Source organism: Pelodiscus sinensis, chromosome 16 (genome assembly GCF_049634645.1).
Source record: "Pelodiscus sinensis isolate JC-2024 chromosome 16, ASM4963464v1, whole genome shotgun sequence".
In the NCBI taxonomy this organism is placed as follows: Eukaryota; Metazoa; Chordata; order Testudines; family Trionychidae; genus Pelodiscus; species Pelodiscus sinensis.
Window position 1 is genome coordinate 38,876,942 of NC_134726.1, and position 14,528 is coordinate 38,891,469.

Consider the following 14,528-nt stretch of genomic DNA (forward strand, 5'->3'; position numbering starts at 1 on the left):
TGCCGGTCCTCACGCACTATCCAGGTTGGTTAGGAAAGGGGCATTTTCGTGTTCCAGCCTGTGATCCCAAGAATGTCTTAACAAAAGCAGCAGCACAAAACATCTCACCCCTGCCTCCCATCCCCCATGGACAGGGGCTGCTGCCACTCCACACTGCTGCTTCTGTATCCTAGGCAGCAGTGCAAGGCAGCAGGCCTGCACGGGGAGCTCATGGGAGGGCGCTCTCTGGGAGTGGGGCTAGGAGACACTGGCTGCCGGCCCTACCCCCAGGGACTATCGAATAATCATGTAACCACAAAGATTTCATGCAGTTATACAACAATTCAGTTACCTGGTATCTAACATCCCTACCAGTGATACCATCACAGGACCTAACCACATCAGCCACAATATCAGGGCTCATGCACCTGCACATCCACTGTTGTGAACTATGCCATCAACTGCTAGCAATGCTCCTATGCCACGGATACTGGCCACACGAAACAGTCTCTTGTGTCCATTTATCCACTGATTCAATCAGGCATCAGGAATGCCGTCACACAAGCCTGCAGGGGGACACTTTAACCTCCCTGGACCTTCAGTAATAGATTTGAAAGTAGCCATTCTTCTACCAAAGGATTTCAAAACCAGATTACAAAGGGAGACAGCTGAACATTCATTTGCAAATTCAATGCTGTCAATTTAGGACTGAATAAGGATCTCAACTGGTTACCGCATTACAAAGGCAATTTCTCCTCTCTGGATAGTCACATTTCCACAAAATGCTGTAAATGAGCCACTTCCACTCTGACTTGATTAGCCTCATTAACACAAGCAATTTCTTCCATCCATCTATATCTATATCCACACACCCCTACCTTGCCTCTAATTTCCACTGCAATTCATCTGAAGTGGGTTTTACCCATGAAAGCTTATGTCCTAATAAATCTGTCTCTAAAGTCATGTCTCCTCTAATGGGAAGATCAATGTTGCAATCCAGGGCAATTGATCTTCTGGAGTTTGATTTAGTGGGTCTAGTACTGCAGAGAGCTAGAGGAAGCTGACAGGAGTGTTTGCTTCCATCAGCCTCCTGCTGTGGTGCTGGGTCCTGCCATGAGGGCAGGGAACTGGACTTAATGACCTCTCGAGGTCCCTTCCAGTACTAGTGTTCTAGGATTCTAGACTCCAGCTACATAATTAACGTAGCTGGAGTTGCACATCTTAATTCAACCTCCCCCTTCAGTGTAGACCAGGCCTAGGGTGCCCCAGGACTCTTTGCTGTTTTTGAAGACACAAGCTAATAAGCCCACCCTTTGAGACTTTTCATCTTGGAGATGCAGAGCACCTCAATGTGCTCTTCTTATTGCCTGGCTCCTCAAAATTGGCTGCCAGGCAATCTGCCTCAACCCCCTACCCAAGTGGAAACTTTTCTCCCTTTGTTTCACTGATATTATTAAGCACACAGCCGGCTGCAATAATAAGAATATTGCTTTCACTGAGGTCTAGAAGCAAACAGCACTAGTGACCTTTTAAACATCCAAAAGCATGTTTAACCACTGTTCTGCACTTGCTCTGGGTACAGTTGAACTGAGCCTTAAAGCTGTCCAGATTGCCAGAGTACAGCTTCCTGAGTCATGGGAGGAAGGGGTAGCCTGGGTCTCCCAGGACTACAAATGGCATTTCAACATGAGCAATGCTTATTCTGCAGTCTGGAAAGAAAGTCCCTGCTTGCAGCTTTCTGAAAAGGTCCGTGTTCCTAAAGATGAGCATGTCACGAACATTCCCAACTGTCCCACACTGATGTTGGTGAGATGGCGCCTGTGATTCACCAGCATGTACAACACCACTGAAGTCCCCCTCTCAGTTTAGGTACTCTTTGGCAGCGTGGTCTGGTGCCATGATAGGGACACATGTTCAGTCTATTGCTTCATTGTGGCAAAACCGACAATGTCCTACACGTTACCCAGAGTAGCAACTCTTCTCAGCAGAAGTCTGTCAATGGTCCTGCAAGCCTGGGTCACAGCAGATCCCATGGGAAATTTTTCCATTCCTAATTGATGTTCCACTGATGAGCAGCTGTCTGGTGTTGCAAGCTTCCACGAAGCTATCCCCACTCGCTTCTCCACTGCCAGAGCAGCTCTCATTTTAGTATTGCCATGCTTCAAGGTGGGGGGAAAGCTCTTCCCACAGTTCCCGGCAAGTGGCCTTATGCATTCAGAAGCTCGGCAGCCGCAGCTCATCATCCCATGCCTTCATAACAATGCAGTCCCACCAGTCAGTGCTCGTTTCCCCGGCACAGAAACAGGGCTCGACCATGCCAAAGTGATGCATGACTGTTGCACCCACGCATTGCTGCACCATCTCCCAGCAGGACTGCTTGTGTGCTATGCCATTGGTCCACATAGTGGCTCTTGAATCAGATGTGTAAACTCTGAAGCTTAAGGCACGAGGTGTTTGTAATGCTCACCACAGCATACAGCTGAGCAGGGTCCATACTTGTGCAAGGGCGTCTGCGTGGATAACCCAGGCTTGGTTGGTTTGCTGTGGATTTCAGGCATGGAGGGAGGTCAGTGTATCACAAGAAGCTAATGCCACATTCCCATAGCCACCTGTGCCAATGTTTGGTACCATAAGGCAGTGCATGCCCAACTCAAAATTCCACTCCACACTCTGTGGAATAGCTCCCTGCATGGCAGTACTCTGTGCCTCCACACAAGCCCTGCTAGTGAGGGTGCACTCTGCCGACAGCGAGCATAGTATGGAGACAAGACTGACTTGCTTAAATTGGAGGGTCCATGTCGACTTAACTTTGAAGTATAGACATGGCCTAAGGCAATTTGTGTCTTGATAAAACCATCAGATCTCCCTTTACAATCCTACTGGAACCTAGCAGAGAAAATACAAACCAGATCAACATGCATCTCATTAATCCTAGTCTTGAAACAGCACTGAAGCTGCAGTGCTAAAAGCAATAGCAATTGTCCTTAATGTACCTGAAATTAGCCAGGTTAGGCTTTGGCAGTCGCTTACAAATTCTCCACAAGTCTTGCAGCTTCTTGTCCTGGTCCTGTACACTGTGGGAAAGAAAACTTTCAGCTCAGCAAACAGAATTCCTTCAGCTACCAGCAAAGGAAAGGCTTTCATCTACGTACAATTACCCTCTTGCTTCTGCATGTATTCTTTTATACCTGCTCAACTGCCATCATGAACTCTGCTCGCAATAGCCAATGCACTTAGCATATCTCAGAGTGTAACCAAGAGCCTGAAATAGTTGAACACTCAAATGGAATGGAAGCTGGTTTGCTGAAGTATATTTTAATAGTTTTAAAACCAGCTCAGGATATGAATGCATAAAAATTCAAAGATGGATTCAACACAAATATTTATTAGCAGAAGTTGCAAGCCCATTAGCACAATTGTGTGAACTTTTCCTTGAGTTTATTCTTCCTCACTTAATAGTTACATAAGTTAGCACACACATTTCTCTGCATATCTAGATTTTAAGCGCTCTTACTTTGCAACCTGCGTCCATTCTTCATACAGACTGTAGGTCATTAAAGGTTCAGGCAACTCTCGTAAATAGGACTTCAGGGCACCTGCCAGTAAATCATACAGACTCATTAGATTTTGTTTGCTTCAGTCCTCACAATCTGATCCTTGCACCTCAGTGAGGCACCGAGTCTATGCAGGATCAGGCCCTAGACTGAACATACTTCAGACTTCCCCACCAATGTGTGTGTGCAACACTGAACACAGCGAGGCCTTCTGGCCACTGCAGTGACCCTGTACTCATCTAGCTGAGAAGAACACACACGGTAAAAGCCTCAAGTAGTAACTAAAGCCCTTGCCTGGCAGGACCAGCTGCACAATTATCTTGATCATTTTCAGAGCCCTGCCATGAGAAACAAGATGCTCGTATCAACATGGTCACCTGAGTTTTCAACACTGCTCTGGTCTTCCAGAAATAAATGTGCAAAAGTTCCACAGCACAGGCACCCTTCACTTTGTCTCCAAGGCTGTGCAGTTAGGATGGGAGGCTCACTTTATTTTCATGTACAGTTCATATCTAATATAGCTCATATTGTAATATGTCTGCCAGGTTAAACTTAAAATCAAGTTGCACCTTCATTGCCTGAAGTAGTTTGTACAGGGTGCGATATGGAGTACGCCAAATACCTGCAACGGCATGAGGGTCCGAATAAAATTCATCTAGCTGGGAAGTAGAACAGTCCAAAGCAGCTTTCAGCTTCTTCAGTTTGGAGGCTCCTGCAGCAATTCTGAATAAGCCCTACAGTAGGAGGGTCAAAGCATCAAGTTGACTGGAGCCACAGCTGGTCTCGTCTGTCACGGTTACAATGCTAGCGTACTTACAACCCTACTGTGACCTAGACTCCATTTTCACAGATATTACAAGTTTAATGTTTTGGTTTTGGACTCTGCCATGACAGTCAGCTGCACGAAAGAGAGGAGAGGACTTCCCTGTAGCTGGAGATTCTTCGAGCTGTGTTGCCCGTATTGGCAAGCCACTCTCAGGTGCGCAGGGGTGCCAGGACACTGCCATGAAACCCTTTTGGCTCCAGTGCCGTTGACCCAGATGCATTTCCCCATGTTCCCAGCTGAGGTTCTAATAGGCTATGTGGGTCAACAGCTCTCCAGAGAACCCCTTTCCCAGTCTGCAGCAGATGGAATGGAGAGAGTGTACTGGAATGCCGAAAGGGACCACACACATCTCGCAGAACCTCCAGTTATGGGTAAGTAAGCTCTTCAAGTGGTGGCCCCTGTAAGTATTCCAATGGTGAGGGAGTAGCAAGCAGTAATCCGCATGGAGGTGGGTGTCAGGATGCAGAGGAACATTCAGTCTGTACTACAGCGTAGCCCACAGCCACAGCTTGGGTGACAGGGTAGGGAGAGGTGAAGGAGAAGAGATCACCACGTTACTGTTCAATGGACGTCCTGCCAGGAAACGTCTGCTTGGTATGCCAGCATGGTAGCCTGCACTCCTAGAATGTGCTGTAATTGTATCTGTGACCGTACGTCACAGCACGTAGCACATCCAGATGCAATCAAAAACTCATTTCGAGATTTGCTGGGAGGCAAGTGTTTGGCCTTTGGACTCATCTGCACTTGCTACAAATAGCTTCGGTGGTGTCCAAAAGACATGGGCTCTCTAGAGGCAGAAGGCAAAGACATGGCGGATGACAAGGGAGTGAAGGGGTTTCAGTCCCCCTTGGAGGCATGCATGGCCAAATATACGCTGAGCTGGGAGCACAAGGAAATGCATGGCACAAGTGTGGGTCAACAGACACGCCTATGAAAACCTTCTGGCTCCAGCATGTGCATACCCACGACTGGAATACACAAGCGACCATCACTTGAAGAAGGCACAACCATGCTTTCATTTCTCTCTCGGCTAGTCTGTTTTCTACATTTAGGTTAAATTGCATCTGATTTTTGGATGTAACTGACAAACATAAGCCTGGAAGGCTTCTAATATCACACCAGTGGACAAAATGCACATGCACTTATGCACCCTAGCACAAACTCACACAGGTATGGTTACTACATCCTCACCCAATAATTTTACAGGTTCTAATGTGTCGATCTTCCTTTGAGTGGAGCCTTTTACATGAGAAAAAGACCAGTGCACATGAAGTAGAAGTCCTTACCTCCTCTTTCATTCCTGTTTCCAAGAGCATCATTACACAAGCTTCAATGGGGAGTGCAATTTCACGACCACTGCGTTTGAGATGCTCTTCCAATAGTGTTCCAAAGGCTGGCTTTTCTGTCCATTTGTCTAGTTAAAGAGCAGAAGAACACTGAGCTACATATCCAATATAACTTGTATTATGCCCCAGAGATAAGTTTAGAGAAGAGTCGCCAGTAGGGCCGTAGAAATTTACCAAAAAGGCAGCAGCAAGTTTGAGTCTTGATTTGTAAGAGCCTCTTAAATTTATGAAGAGAGAAAAATGATGAGCCTGCAGGTGTCACCATGACTGTAAAAAATGACCCATCTCTCTTGGATGGAAATTTATTCCCTTGCATGAATGGAAGACATTATGTCCTCACCATGAGCTAGTTGGAATGCATTAATGTGGTTTTAAATTTATTAAATTCATTCCGATTCTCCAAGGGACTAGACTTGCGTTCAAAGTGTAGACTTGCATTCCCCTTGTAGATATAGAATTTTGCACGGAATAAGTTCAAATTACTTGGTCTGAGCTATTTGTAACATGGTTTTTTACCTGCAGCTGACATTTATGTTAACAGCTAAAACAAAAACAGAGCCTTCTGAGTTAAAATTGTTAGTTATTTAGACATTTATCATTAGTGGCCCCATGTCTCCACAAGAATCACCATATTAAAGGGTCTGTCATTCTTCTAGTATCAATCCTACCCTCTCTTTTCCAAAAAAGCATTCAAGCTCACTTGACAACTTTCCTCATGGCTGCAATGCCTGGGTTGGTTTTGCTTGCTTTTTAAAAAAGAGTTTGACCCAAAATATTTCCCCCATTATAGGGCATCTTGATTTGCCCCGATACATTATTTTTCTACTTAGCCAGGATTCTCTGCTGCTGTCACTGAAAAAATGCATGGAAAGCACAGGCGAGCTGCTAGTCTCTCTCAGGCACTTGTTTTTTCAGAAAGAAAAAAAAAAATGAAAGAGCTGAGTATACCAGGTTTGAAAGTCTGGTGCAGATGCACTGTGGCTTCTACTAAGAATGTTGTTCACATACTGTATGGATGCAATGTGAAAAGCTACACCACTACTACCTGGCATTTCTTTAGCTTTTTTCATCCACTCACCACTAAGTGCTTGACAGAAGGCAAGCAAGTTATAACTATCCAAGTTTTTACAAACAGCAGCAAAAGTGAGGTGCAGAGAGCTTACGTGTCACTCAAAGTCAATCACTTAGAGCAGAGTTAGGACAAGAACCCCAGTCTGCTCCAGGCATCCACTGGATCATTCTGCTTCCCAGGCTGCTTTTGAAGCAATCCAGACACCATCTAATACTTTGCAATTATTCACTTCTTAGTCTATTGAGTGTTGAGAAAACTGGGGAATGAATATGCAAGGAAGCAAACCAGAGATACTTGCCTAAGATACAGAACAGATCTCAGCTGTCCACAGCACTCCAGGAAGATGCTTATTAGTTTGCAATATCCACAAAATAGCATCTTCCATGAGGTCTATTTAATGCAGCTAGTGTGTCTCACTTTCAGCAAAATCATATTTCTAAATACCTTGCTTTAGAGAATTTAAGAATTGCCACTTGGACCATAGCTTGTTGTGCTCTGTCTACATCTCTGCACACTTGATACCGATCATGATTGAGTGGGGCCTCAGAGTTGGCTCCAGTTAAACCCTTTGGCACTAATGACTTCAACAACAACAACAGGCATGATAAGGATGATGTTTAGGACAATTTACGTACACTCTAGCTGACTAATGCAGAACTTGATAGATCAGAAGTAGCTGCCTTATTTAAATGCACACTTAACAGTTGATGTAGGGTAGCTCTGCAGTCTGGAATACTTAGAATTATCCTTAGGGCTGAGGGGCAAGGATGTAGTAGCAGTAAAAGATGCACAGGGGAAGGGGGGGGTGGAGGATCCAGGAAAAAAATAATTCCGCCCCCCCCCCCCCCCCCAAGTTTAGATTCAGATTTAAGGCCAGAAAGGACCATCATGCTCATATACTATGATCATTTGCACATTGCAGGCCAGAAAACCCATCCACCTCCTCCTATGATAAGCCCGTATCCGCTGGATGTGCTACTAACGTCCTCAAATCTGCAGACAAAGTTACAGAAGAGTCACCATTTACTCTAATTCAAAGCAGCAAAAGCAGGCAAAAAACCTGTAGAGAGGAGTTTGAATCTGACAATACTAGCACAGAAACTAGGATCCTACCTTTTCTCTCAAAGGAGAATTCCCTTTGGCACAAAGGTGCCAGAAAGAGGTTAATGAGAAGTCACACTGTCCAGGTGAGAGGGAGTACCTAGGGCAACCTAAAAACACAAGCCTTCCCTTTCTCTCTCCACGTCAGACAGACCCTTTTGTGTTAGATTAGTGTGTTAATAGAGGACTGGAGGAACTCCAGAGAGCACAGCAGCAAGAGAGGGAAGTATGTTGGGGAATGTAACATTGTTAAAAAGCTCACAATGTCCTTATTAAAGGGTCTGCATGCAAAAGAGTCAAGATAAAGGAGGAGAACAGAGTGCAGAGGTGGCACAGGCAAGGAGAAGCGTCAGCCAGAGCACAAGTTACTTTACCTTGATGGGCTTGAATTTCAGGGAGGACCTTTTCTAAGACTGCTAATGCTTTTCTATGGTAATCTGCTTGTGCTTCTAATAACTGAGAACAGAACCCATATTTTAAAAAAAACAAAAACATTGTTAGCTTCTGAAGAACACATACAGACATTAGATGGTTTAGCACATTAAATGTAAACTAAAGGGTTTTTTGTATATTACAAAACCCATAACTGAATGTAAGCAAACAAAAGGACACTCACCATGACAAAGTATCTGGCATACTCCCCTTCTTTGGACACGAAGTTATACATATCTGCAGCAAGTTGATCCTTTGAGGAAAGAAAGACAAACCGTGTAATTTCATAAGCCATTTTCCATTGTGGAAATCAAATGTACGCATGTAATGTGTTTGGCAGGCCATTAGATTTACATACTCATTAAGAATACAGGCAGTCCCCGACTTATGCGGATCCGCACTTACGAACGGGGCTTTTCTCGCCCCGGAGCTCACGGGCGGCAGCTCGCCACCCGTGTCCTCCGGGGCGAGAAAAGCTTCTCCTGGTCTCCCTGGTCTGCTGGGGGGGGGGGTCCAGCAAAGCCGCTGGACCCCCCCCCCCCCCCCCAGCAGACCAGGGACACCTGAGCAAAGCCGCTGCCTGGGCGGCTTTGCTCCCGGGCAAACGAGCAAAGCCGCCCAGGCGGCAGCTTTGCTCTGGTGTCCCTGGTCTGCTGGGGGGGGGGGGGGTCCAGCAGCTTTGCTGGACCCCCCCCCCCCAGCAGACCAGGGGGACAGGAGCAAAGGCTTGGAGCACGCCCACAGCGGGACAGCCCGGGCGCGCCTGGGCTGTCCCGCTGCGGGCGTGCTCCAAGGCTTTGCTCCCCCTCTCCCTGCAGACCAGGGAGACGGAGAGCAAAGCCGCTGAGCACGCCCGCAGGGGGACAGCCCAAGCGCGCCCGGGCTGTTCCGCTGCGGGCGTGCTCTGTGACACTGCTCTCCGTCTCCCTGGTCTGCAGGGAGACAGGGAGCAAAGCCTTGGAGCATGCCCACAGCGGGCGTGCTCCAAGGCTTTGCTCCTGTCCCCCTGGTCTGCTGATCAGTTTCAGCAGCAGCTGACTTGGGGACGCCTGGGTTTCTTAAGTTGAATCTGTATGTAAGTCAGAACTGGCATCCAGATTCAGCCACGGTTGAAACTGATCAGTTTCAGCAGCGGCTGACGCCAGTTCCTACTTACATACAGATTCAACTTAAGAACAAACCTACAGTCCCTATCTTGTACGTAACCCGGGGACTGCTTGTACAAGTATTTCTGCCACTCAACCTAGTACTGAGAAGCTTCACCTGGAATATCATGGCCAGTTCTCAGCATCACACTTTGGAAAGATGTGGACCAAGTCTAGTGGCAGCAAAAATGACTGAAGATCTAAAAACATGATCTATGAGGGAAAATTAAACTAGATGTAGACATGTGGTCACCTCATCTCAAAAAGAGATATATTGGCATTGGAAAAGGTTCAGAAAAGGGCAACAAAAATGATTAGGGATTTGGAAAGGGTCCCATATGAAGAGAGATTAAAAAGACGGGGACTTCTCAGCTTGGAAAAGAGAAGACTAAGGGGTGGGGGGATAGGATAGAGGTGTATAAACTCATGACTGGTACGGAAAAAGTGAATAAGGAAAAGTTATGTACTTATACCCAGAACAAAAGAACTAGGGGTCACCAAATGAAATTAATAAGTAGCAGGTTTAAAACAAACAAAAGGAAGTTTATCTTCACTCAGCGCACAGTCAACCTGTGGAACTCCTTGCCAGAGGATGTGGAGAAGGCTAGAACTTTACCAGGGTTCAAAAAAGAGCTAGATACATTCATGGAGGTTAGGGTCCATCAATGGCTATTAGCCAGGATGGGTCGAAATGGTATCCCTAGCCTCTGTTTCTCTGGAGGTGGGGGGGAGGGGCCCAAAAATCACATGAGGATTACCTGTTGTGTTCCCTTCCCTCTGGGGCACCTGGTATTGGCTACTGTTGGCAGACAGGATACTAGGCTAGATGAACCTTTGGTCTGACCCACTATGGCTGTTCTTAGCATTTAGTCTGGAGAAGGGAAGACTGTGGAGGCACATAAGTCTAAGTGCATAATGGGTTGTTATAAAGAAGAGGGTGATCAAGTTGTTCTCCTTAACCTAGAGGACAGTACAAGGAGTAATGGGCTTAAACCGCAGCTATGGCGGTTTAAGGTAATGATTAGGAAAATCTTCCTAACTCCCAAGGTAATTGAGCACTGCAGCAAGTTACTGGGGGAAGTTGTGGAATCTGTCACTGAAGGTTTTTAAGAAAAGATCAGAAAATACCTGTCAGAGATGGACAACCTAGGCTGTTGAGTGGGCATGAGTGGCCCTCCATCTCAGTGGGCCGCAAGATTGTTATAACCTAGAGAGTCTCCTGGGATAGGTGAGTTTTGCTAACTGCATGTGTTTCCCTAGAATGTGTGTGATGGGCTGCAGAGGGACTACCCAGCTCAGTCAGTGTTGTGTGCAGTCAGCACACGTCTTACTTCACATACCCTGGCCTCGTGCATGTCACTGTAGTAATACCAGTAAGGGACACACTACACAGACAGGTGGCCAGATTCTGCTGGCTTCCCAAATGCGCACGTAGAACCCCAATGGGCTGCACGGAGCCCACACGCTGCAGGTTGCCCACTGGTCTAAATATTTCTTGGTCCTCCCTCAGGGCAGAGGTCTGCACTAGATGACCTATCAAGATCCCTTCCAGGTCTACCTGTCCCTGATTCATATTACATAATATTCCCTTGCTAAGCCCAAACCGCTGACTCTCCAGGAGTTAGCTAGCCACTTGCCCACAGCAGGGATGTAACAGTGGAGTCACTTAACCAAGAAGCAAAAGCTACCTGCATTTCCTCCCCCCACCAGAGCATTTTTTAAGCAGGCTGCCAGCAGTCCGGCTCAGTCCTGGCTCACGCGGTGTCTAGGACCTCCCCCTGCTGCAGCTCTGCATTTAAAGTGTATTAGAGCCAGGCTGCCTGCCTGCCCGCCTGGTTCCTGTTGCAGCTCATGCTGGGTCCAGGAGCTCAAACCCCCCCACCCAAGGCAGGGGCTGGTGCCATCCTGCACTGCTGCCTATCAGTTTTTAAAACTGGCTCCCCTTGTGGATCAACTCCCATGCTGCGCAGTGGCAGGGGGCTTCTTGGGAGTGGGGCATGGGGACTATCGAACAGTTGAATTCTTATTGATTAGTCATGAGATTAATCGACTATTCAATTAACCGATATTTAACATCCCAGGCCACAGCACACTGATCAGTTGCAGGCTATCAAGGGGACGCCTGGAATAAGCAGCAATGGCAGCTACAGCTCAGTGCTTCAGCTTGACATGTTTCCCTTTGGGAGGGCTGAGAGGAAAAAGGCAGTCTTAGGAATACCCTTCAAAAATCCACACTCCTGCCCAGCTACCCAGGACAAATCAAAGGTCTGCACTATGAAACCTTAGTATAGATAGATCATCAGGCAGCAACAATACTGACAGTATCAGCCCTTTAAATAAGTAAGTTTAGCCATTCAAATGGCACCTTGGTCTATTTTTATCCAAGCATTTTTGGATTTTACTTTCTATTTTTATTTACTAAAGCAAGTCAAGATGCCCCTAACTAGGATTTGTGCTTGGTTATTTTAGCAGGACATGGTAGAAATACCTACAGATTTAGTTATAAAACTCATTACTTCTCAAAGACATTCCTGCCCAAACTCCACAGTAGCGAGATGCAACAGTTCTTGACTGTTTTGTTACTCAGCTTGAAAGTAAAGAAAGGCAGAACAAAGCCCAGTGAAGAATCGCCAGTATGGGGTTGGGACACCTGAGGGATAGGTTATGAGGAAATTGGGAGCATAATCTTCAGGTTATTGTCTTAAAATCCATCCTCCTACTTGGCACCTAACGGCTTTTGTGGTGTAGAGTCTGTAAACACAGACAGACATCTCAGTGCAGACCGAATGGTGAGATGTTCACAGTTATTTCCCTTGTTTGTAGACCAGAGAGACCATATTCACTTTATTGAGAAACCAGTGCAAGGTTTGGGGCAACCTTTTTACTTTTGGGATTGACAACAGTACTTGACCTTTTGGAGAGCAGTAAGATATCCCAGAATCAGGAACAAACAGCTAAAGGAGAATGGTCAATCCAGCCAGTCTTTGTATTGCTGATTAGCCTAGGTAATTCCTTATTAATGGCACATTGTTTTAGAGTGCTTAACAGCCCACTGAAGTTTGACACGGTGGTAGTAATTACAACTGGTGCCACAAAGGTGTACAAAGTCATCCACAGATGTGCCCTTAGTGGCAGATCTAGCCAAGGAGAGGATTCACAGAGCCAGCCTTACCTTGCATTGTTCTACTTTATTTCCAGCCTCATCCATCTCTTCCTTAAGGGAATCTATTTTGGATGGATGCATTTGAAAGTTAGTCCCCGAGGTCTTGCAAGCTTGGCTGTATCTGTATAAGAGACACACAGTCAGCGCTTAATGCCTTACTTACAAAAACCAAAGTCTTTCAGGTCCCCTCTTCTTAACTGCTTACCTGTGGTAAGCAGACAATCTATTTACTGCTACAAGAAGTAGTTTCAAATCTAGGTCCCAATAAAATCCCCTCCTGTGTCATTTGTGTAAAACATGCTAGTGTCTTGTAGAAGACACACAGGGTGGCAAAGTCAATCTAACGCGTCACTCAATGATAGCATGGGTCCTGCAGCCACTCATCTCCAACATGGATGTGGCCTCTGCAAAGACCAACAGTCCTACCAAACACCCCAGGCAGTTCAGAGAAAGGAGTGTGATTTAATATCTGCAGGCCACATTTCCTTAATCAAGATGGCATTTATCCATAACAGGGTCAGTAAGCCAGGATGTACAGAGCTCTGACGTTTAAGTTGGGCAGTGTCCTGAGAAAAATCACTCGATAACATTACGAAAGCACTCCAACAGGGCAACAATTAAAATCCTATGGCCAACACGATAACGATGCCTAGTCCTCAATCTGGTATTCACAAGCAGATGGTGCCAAGTATACAACACTGAAAGGATTTTGTAAAAGTTCTAGTCACCTCCTGATCGAATTCATCTAACAAGCAGTATAAGCTTTGCTGCCCCAAGGAATGCTTCTCAATATCATGCAGCATAAGATTTTGACATTTGTTGGTCTCATTAAATTATTGAATTAAGTGAAGTAGACAAAAGGTGCACTCTTGTATTCACAGCTTCTCTACCTAAACCTGTGGCTCACAATACGAGAGATCTAAATTTGGCCCATATTAATATCAGAAAGCCCATGTATTCTCTTGTACCATTTAAACTTAATTGATTTTTTTCTGTAAATGTTAACATGCACACTACATCCCGTTAGAAGCAAATATCAGAGCGAGGTCAGGCACGGAGAAGAATTGAACATGTACTAAACAAACTGAATGGTGTTTGAAATACCTTCTTACCTAGCTCTTGCAGAATCCCAGTCCAAAACCAACTTTGCAAGCTGTTTCCTCTGCTTCTGAACATTGGGGATTTCTGTCTGAAACCACAGACATCTAATGTTTATATTTACTTTAGAACTGCGTCATGCAGTTATGTGTAACTGAAGTTTGTAACCCTTAAAATAACACAATCCTGCATTAAATACAAATAAAAGATTACCTTTTTAAAATAGAAGTGAAGACTGCGGCGTGCAGTTATGATTTTGCTCAGAAAATATCATGCAGTACGTGTTCTTAGAGCATGCTGAAGTGACTTACCTCTGTTAGCTGGTTTAGTGGCTCTAAAACGTCTTTTTCAATCTGTACCTCATGGTGAGAAAGCTCTACTGCCAGTTTATTCTCTGCATCACCACAAGTGTCCAGCATCTTCCTTTAAAAAATAAAAAATGACAGGAAAGCGTTGTGTTTAGTTTAGTCAAGTTCTTATGCACCTACAAAACAAACCCTTTGTCCAACTTCTAGCTATGTTGTGCTTCTGAAAATGCCAGGGATTCCTTTGCTGACCAAACTAGGGTAGCTGGCTCTATGCTATCTGCTCCTAGCTCTGACAGGGGCACATCGGGGTGAGCCCAGGCAGGCAGCAGGAATGGCTAGCACACTTTGTTCAGCCCCTCGGGAATCTCTATTACTATTGCAACTGAAATGTCTTCCGGATGCTTTAAGTTATTCTAGGGGATGAAGCAGCCCCAGGCTTGGGGGTGCAGAAAGGCTTCAGGGTCAATTCTCCATCCTACCACTTTCAGACCCTTCAGTGAATAG

The 14,528-nt window shown here is 45.8% G+C and overlaps 1 protein-coding gene across 11 annotated transcripts in view; it reads right to left on the reverse strand.

Moving 5' to 3' along the window:
- The window catches only part of ARHGAP17 (Rho GTPase activating protein 17), an 83,737-nt gene that overhangs the window by 16,956 nt on the left and 52,253 nt on the right, over positions 1-14,528 (reverse strand). For all 11 annotated transcript variants that reach the window (XR_012896218.1, XR_012896219.1, XM_075899872.1 and 8 more), the window contains 9 exons: positions 14,028-14,139; positions 13,731-13,807; positions 12,628-12,739; positions 8,495-8,563; positions 8,253-8,334; positions 5,646-5,773; positions 4,156-4,267; positions 3,494-3,575; positions 2,973-3,053 (listed from right to left, as the gene is read on the reverse strand). Coding sequence is in view for 9 of the 11 variants with exons in the window: in XM_075899872.1 (XP_075755987.1) it covers positions 2,973-3,053; positions 3,494-3,575; positions 4,156-4,267; positions 5,646-5,773; positions 8,253-8,334; positions 8,495-8,563; positions 12,628-12,739; positions 13,731-13,807; positions 14,028-14,139 (855 nt within the window). In the remaining 2 variants the exon portion in view is untranslated. The remainder of the gene's footprint in view (positions 1-2,972; positions 3,054-3,493; positions 3,576-4,155; positions 4,268-5,645; positions 5,774-8,252; positions 8,335-8,494; positions 8,564-12,627; positions 12,740-13,730; positions 13,808-14,027; positions 14,140-14,528) is intronic.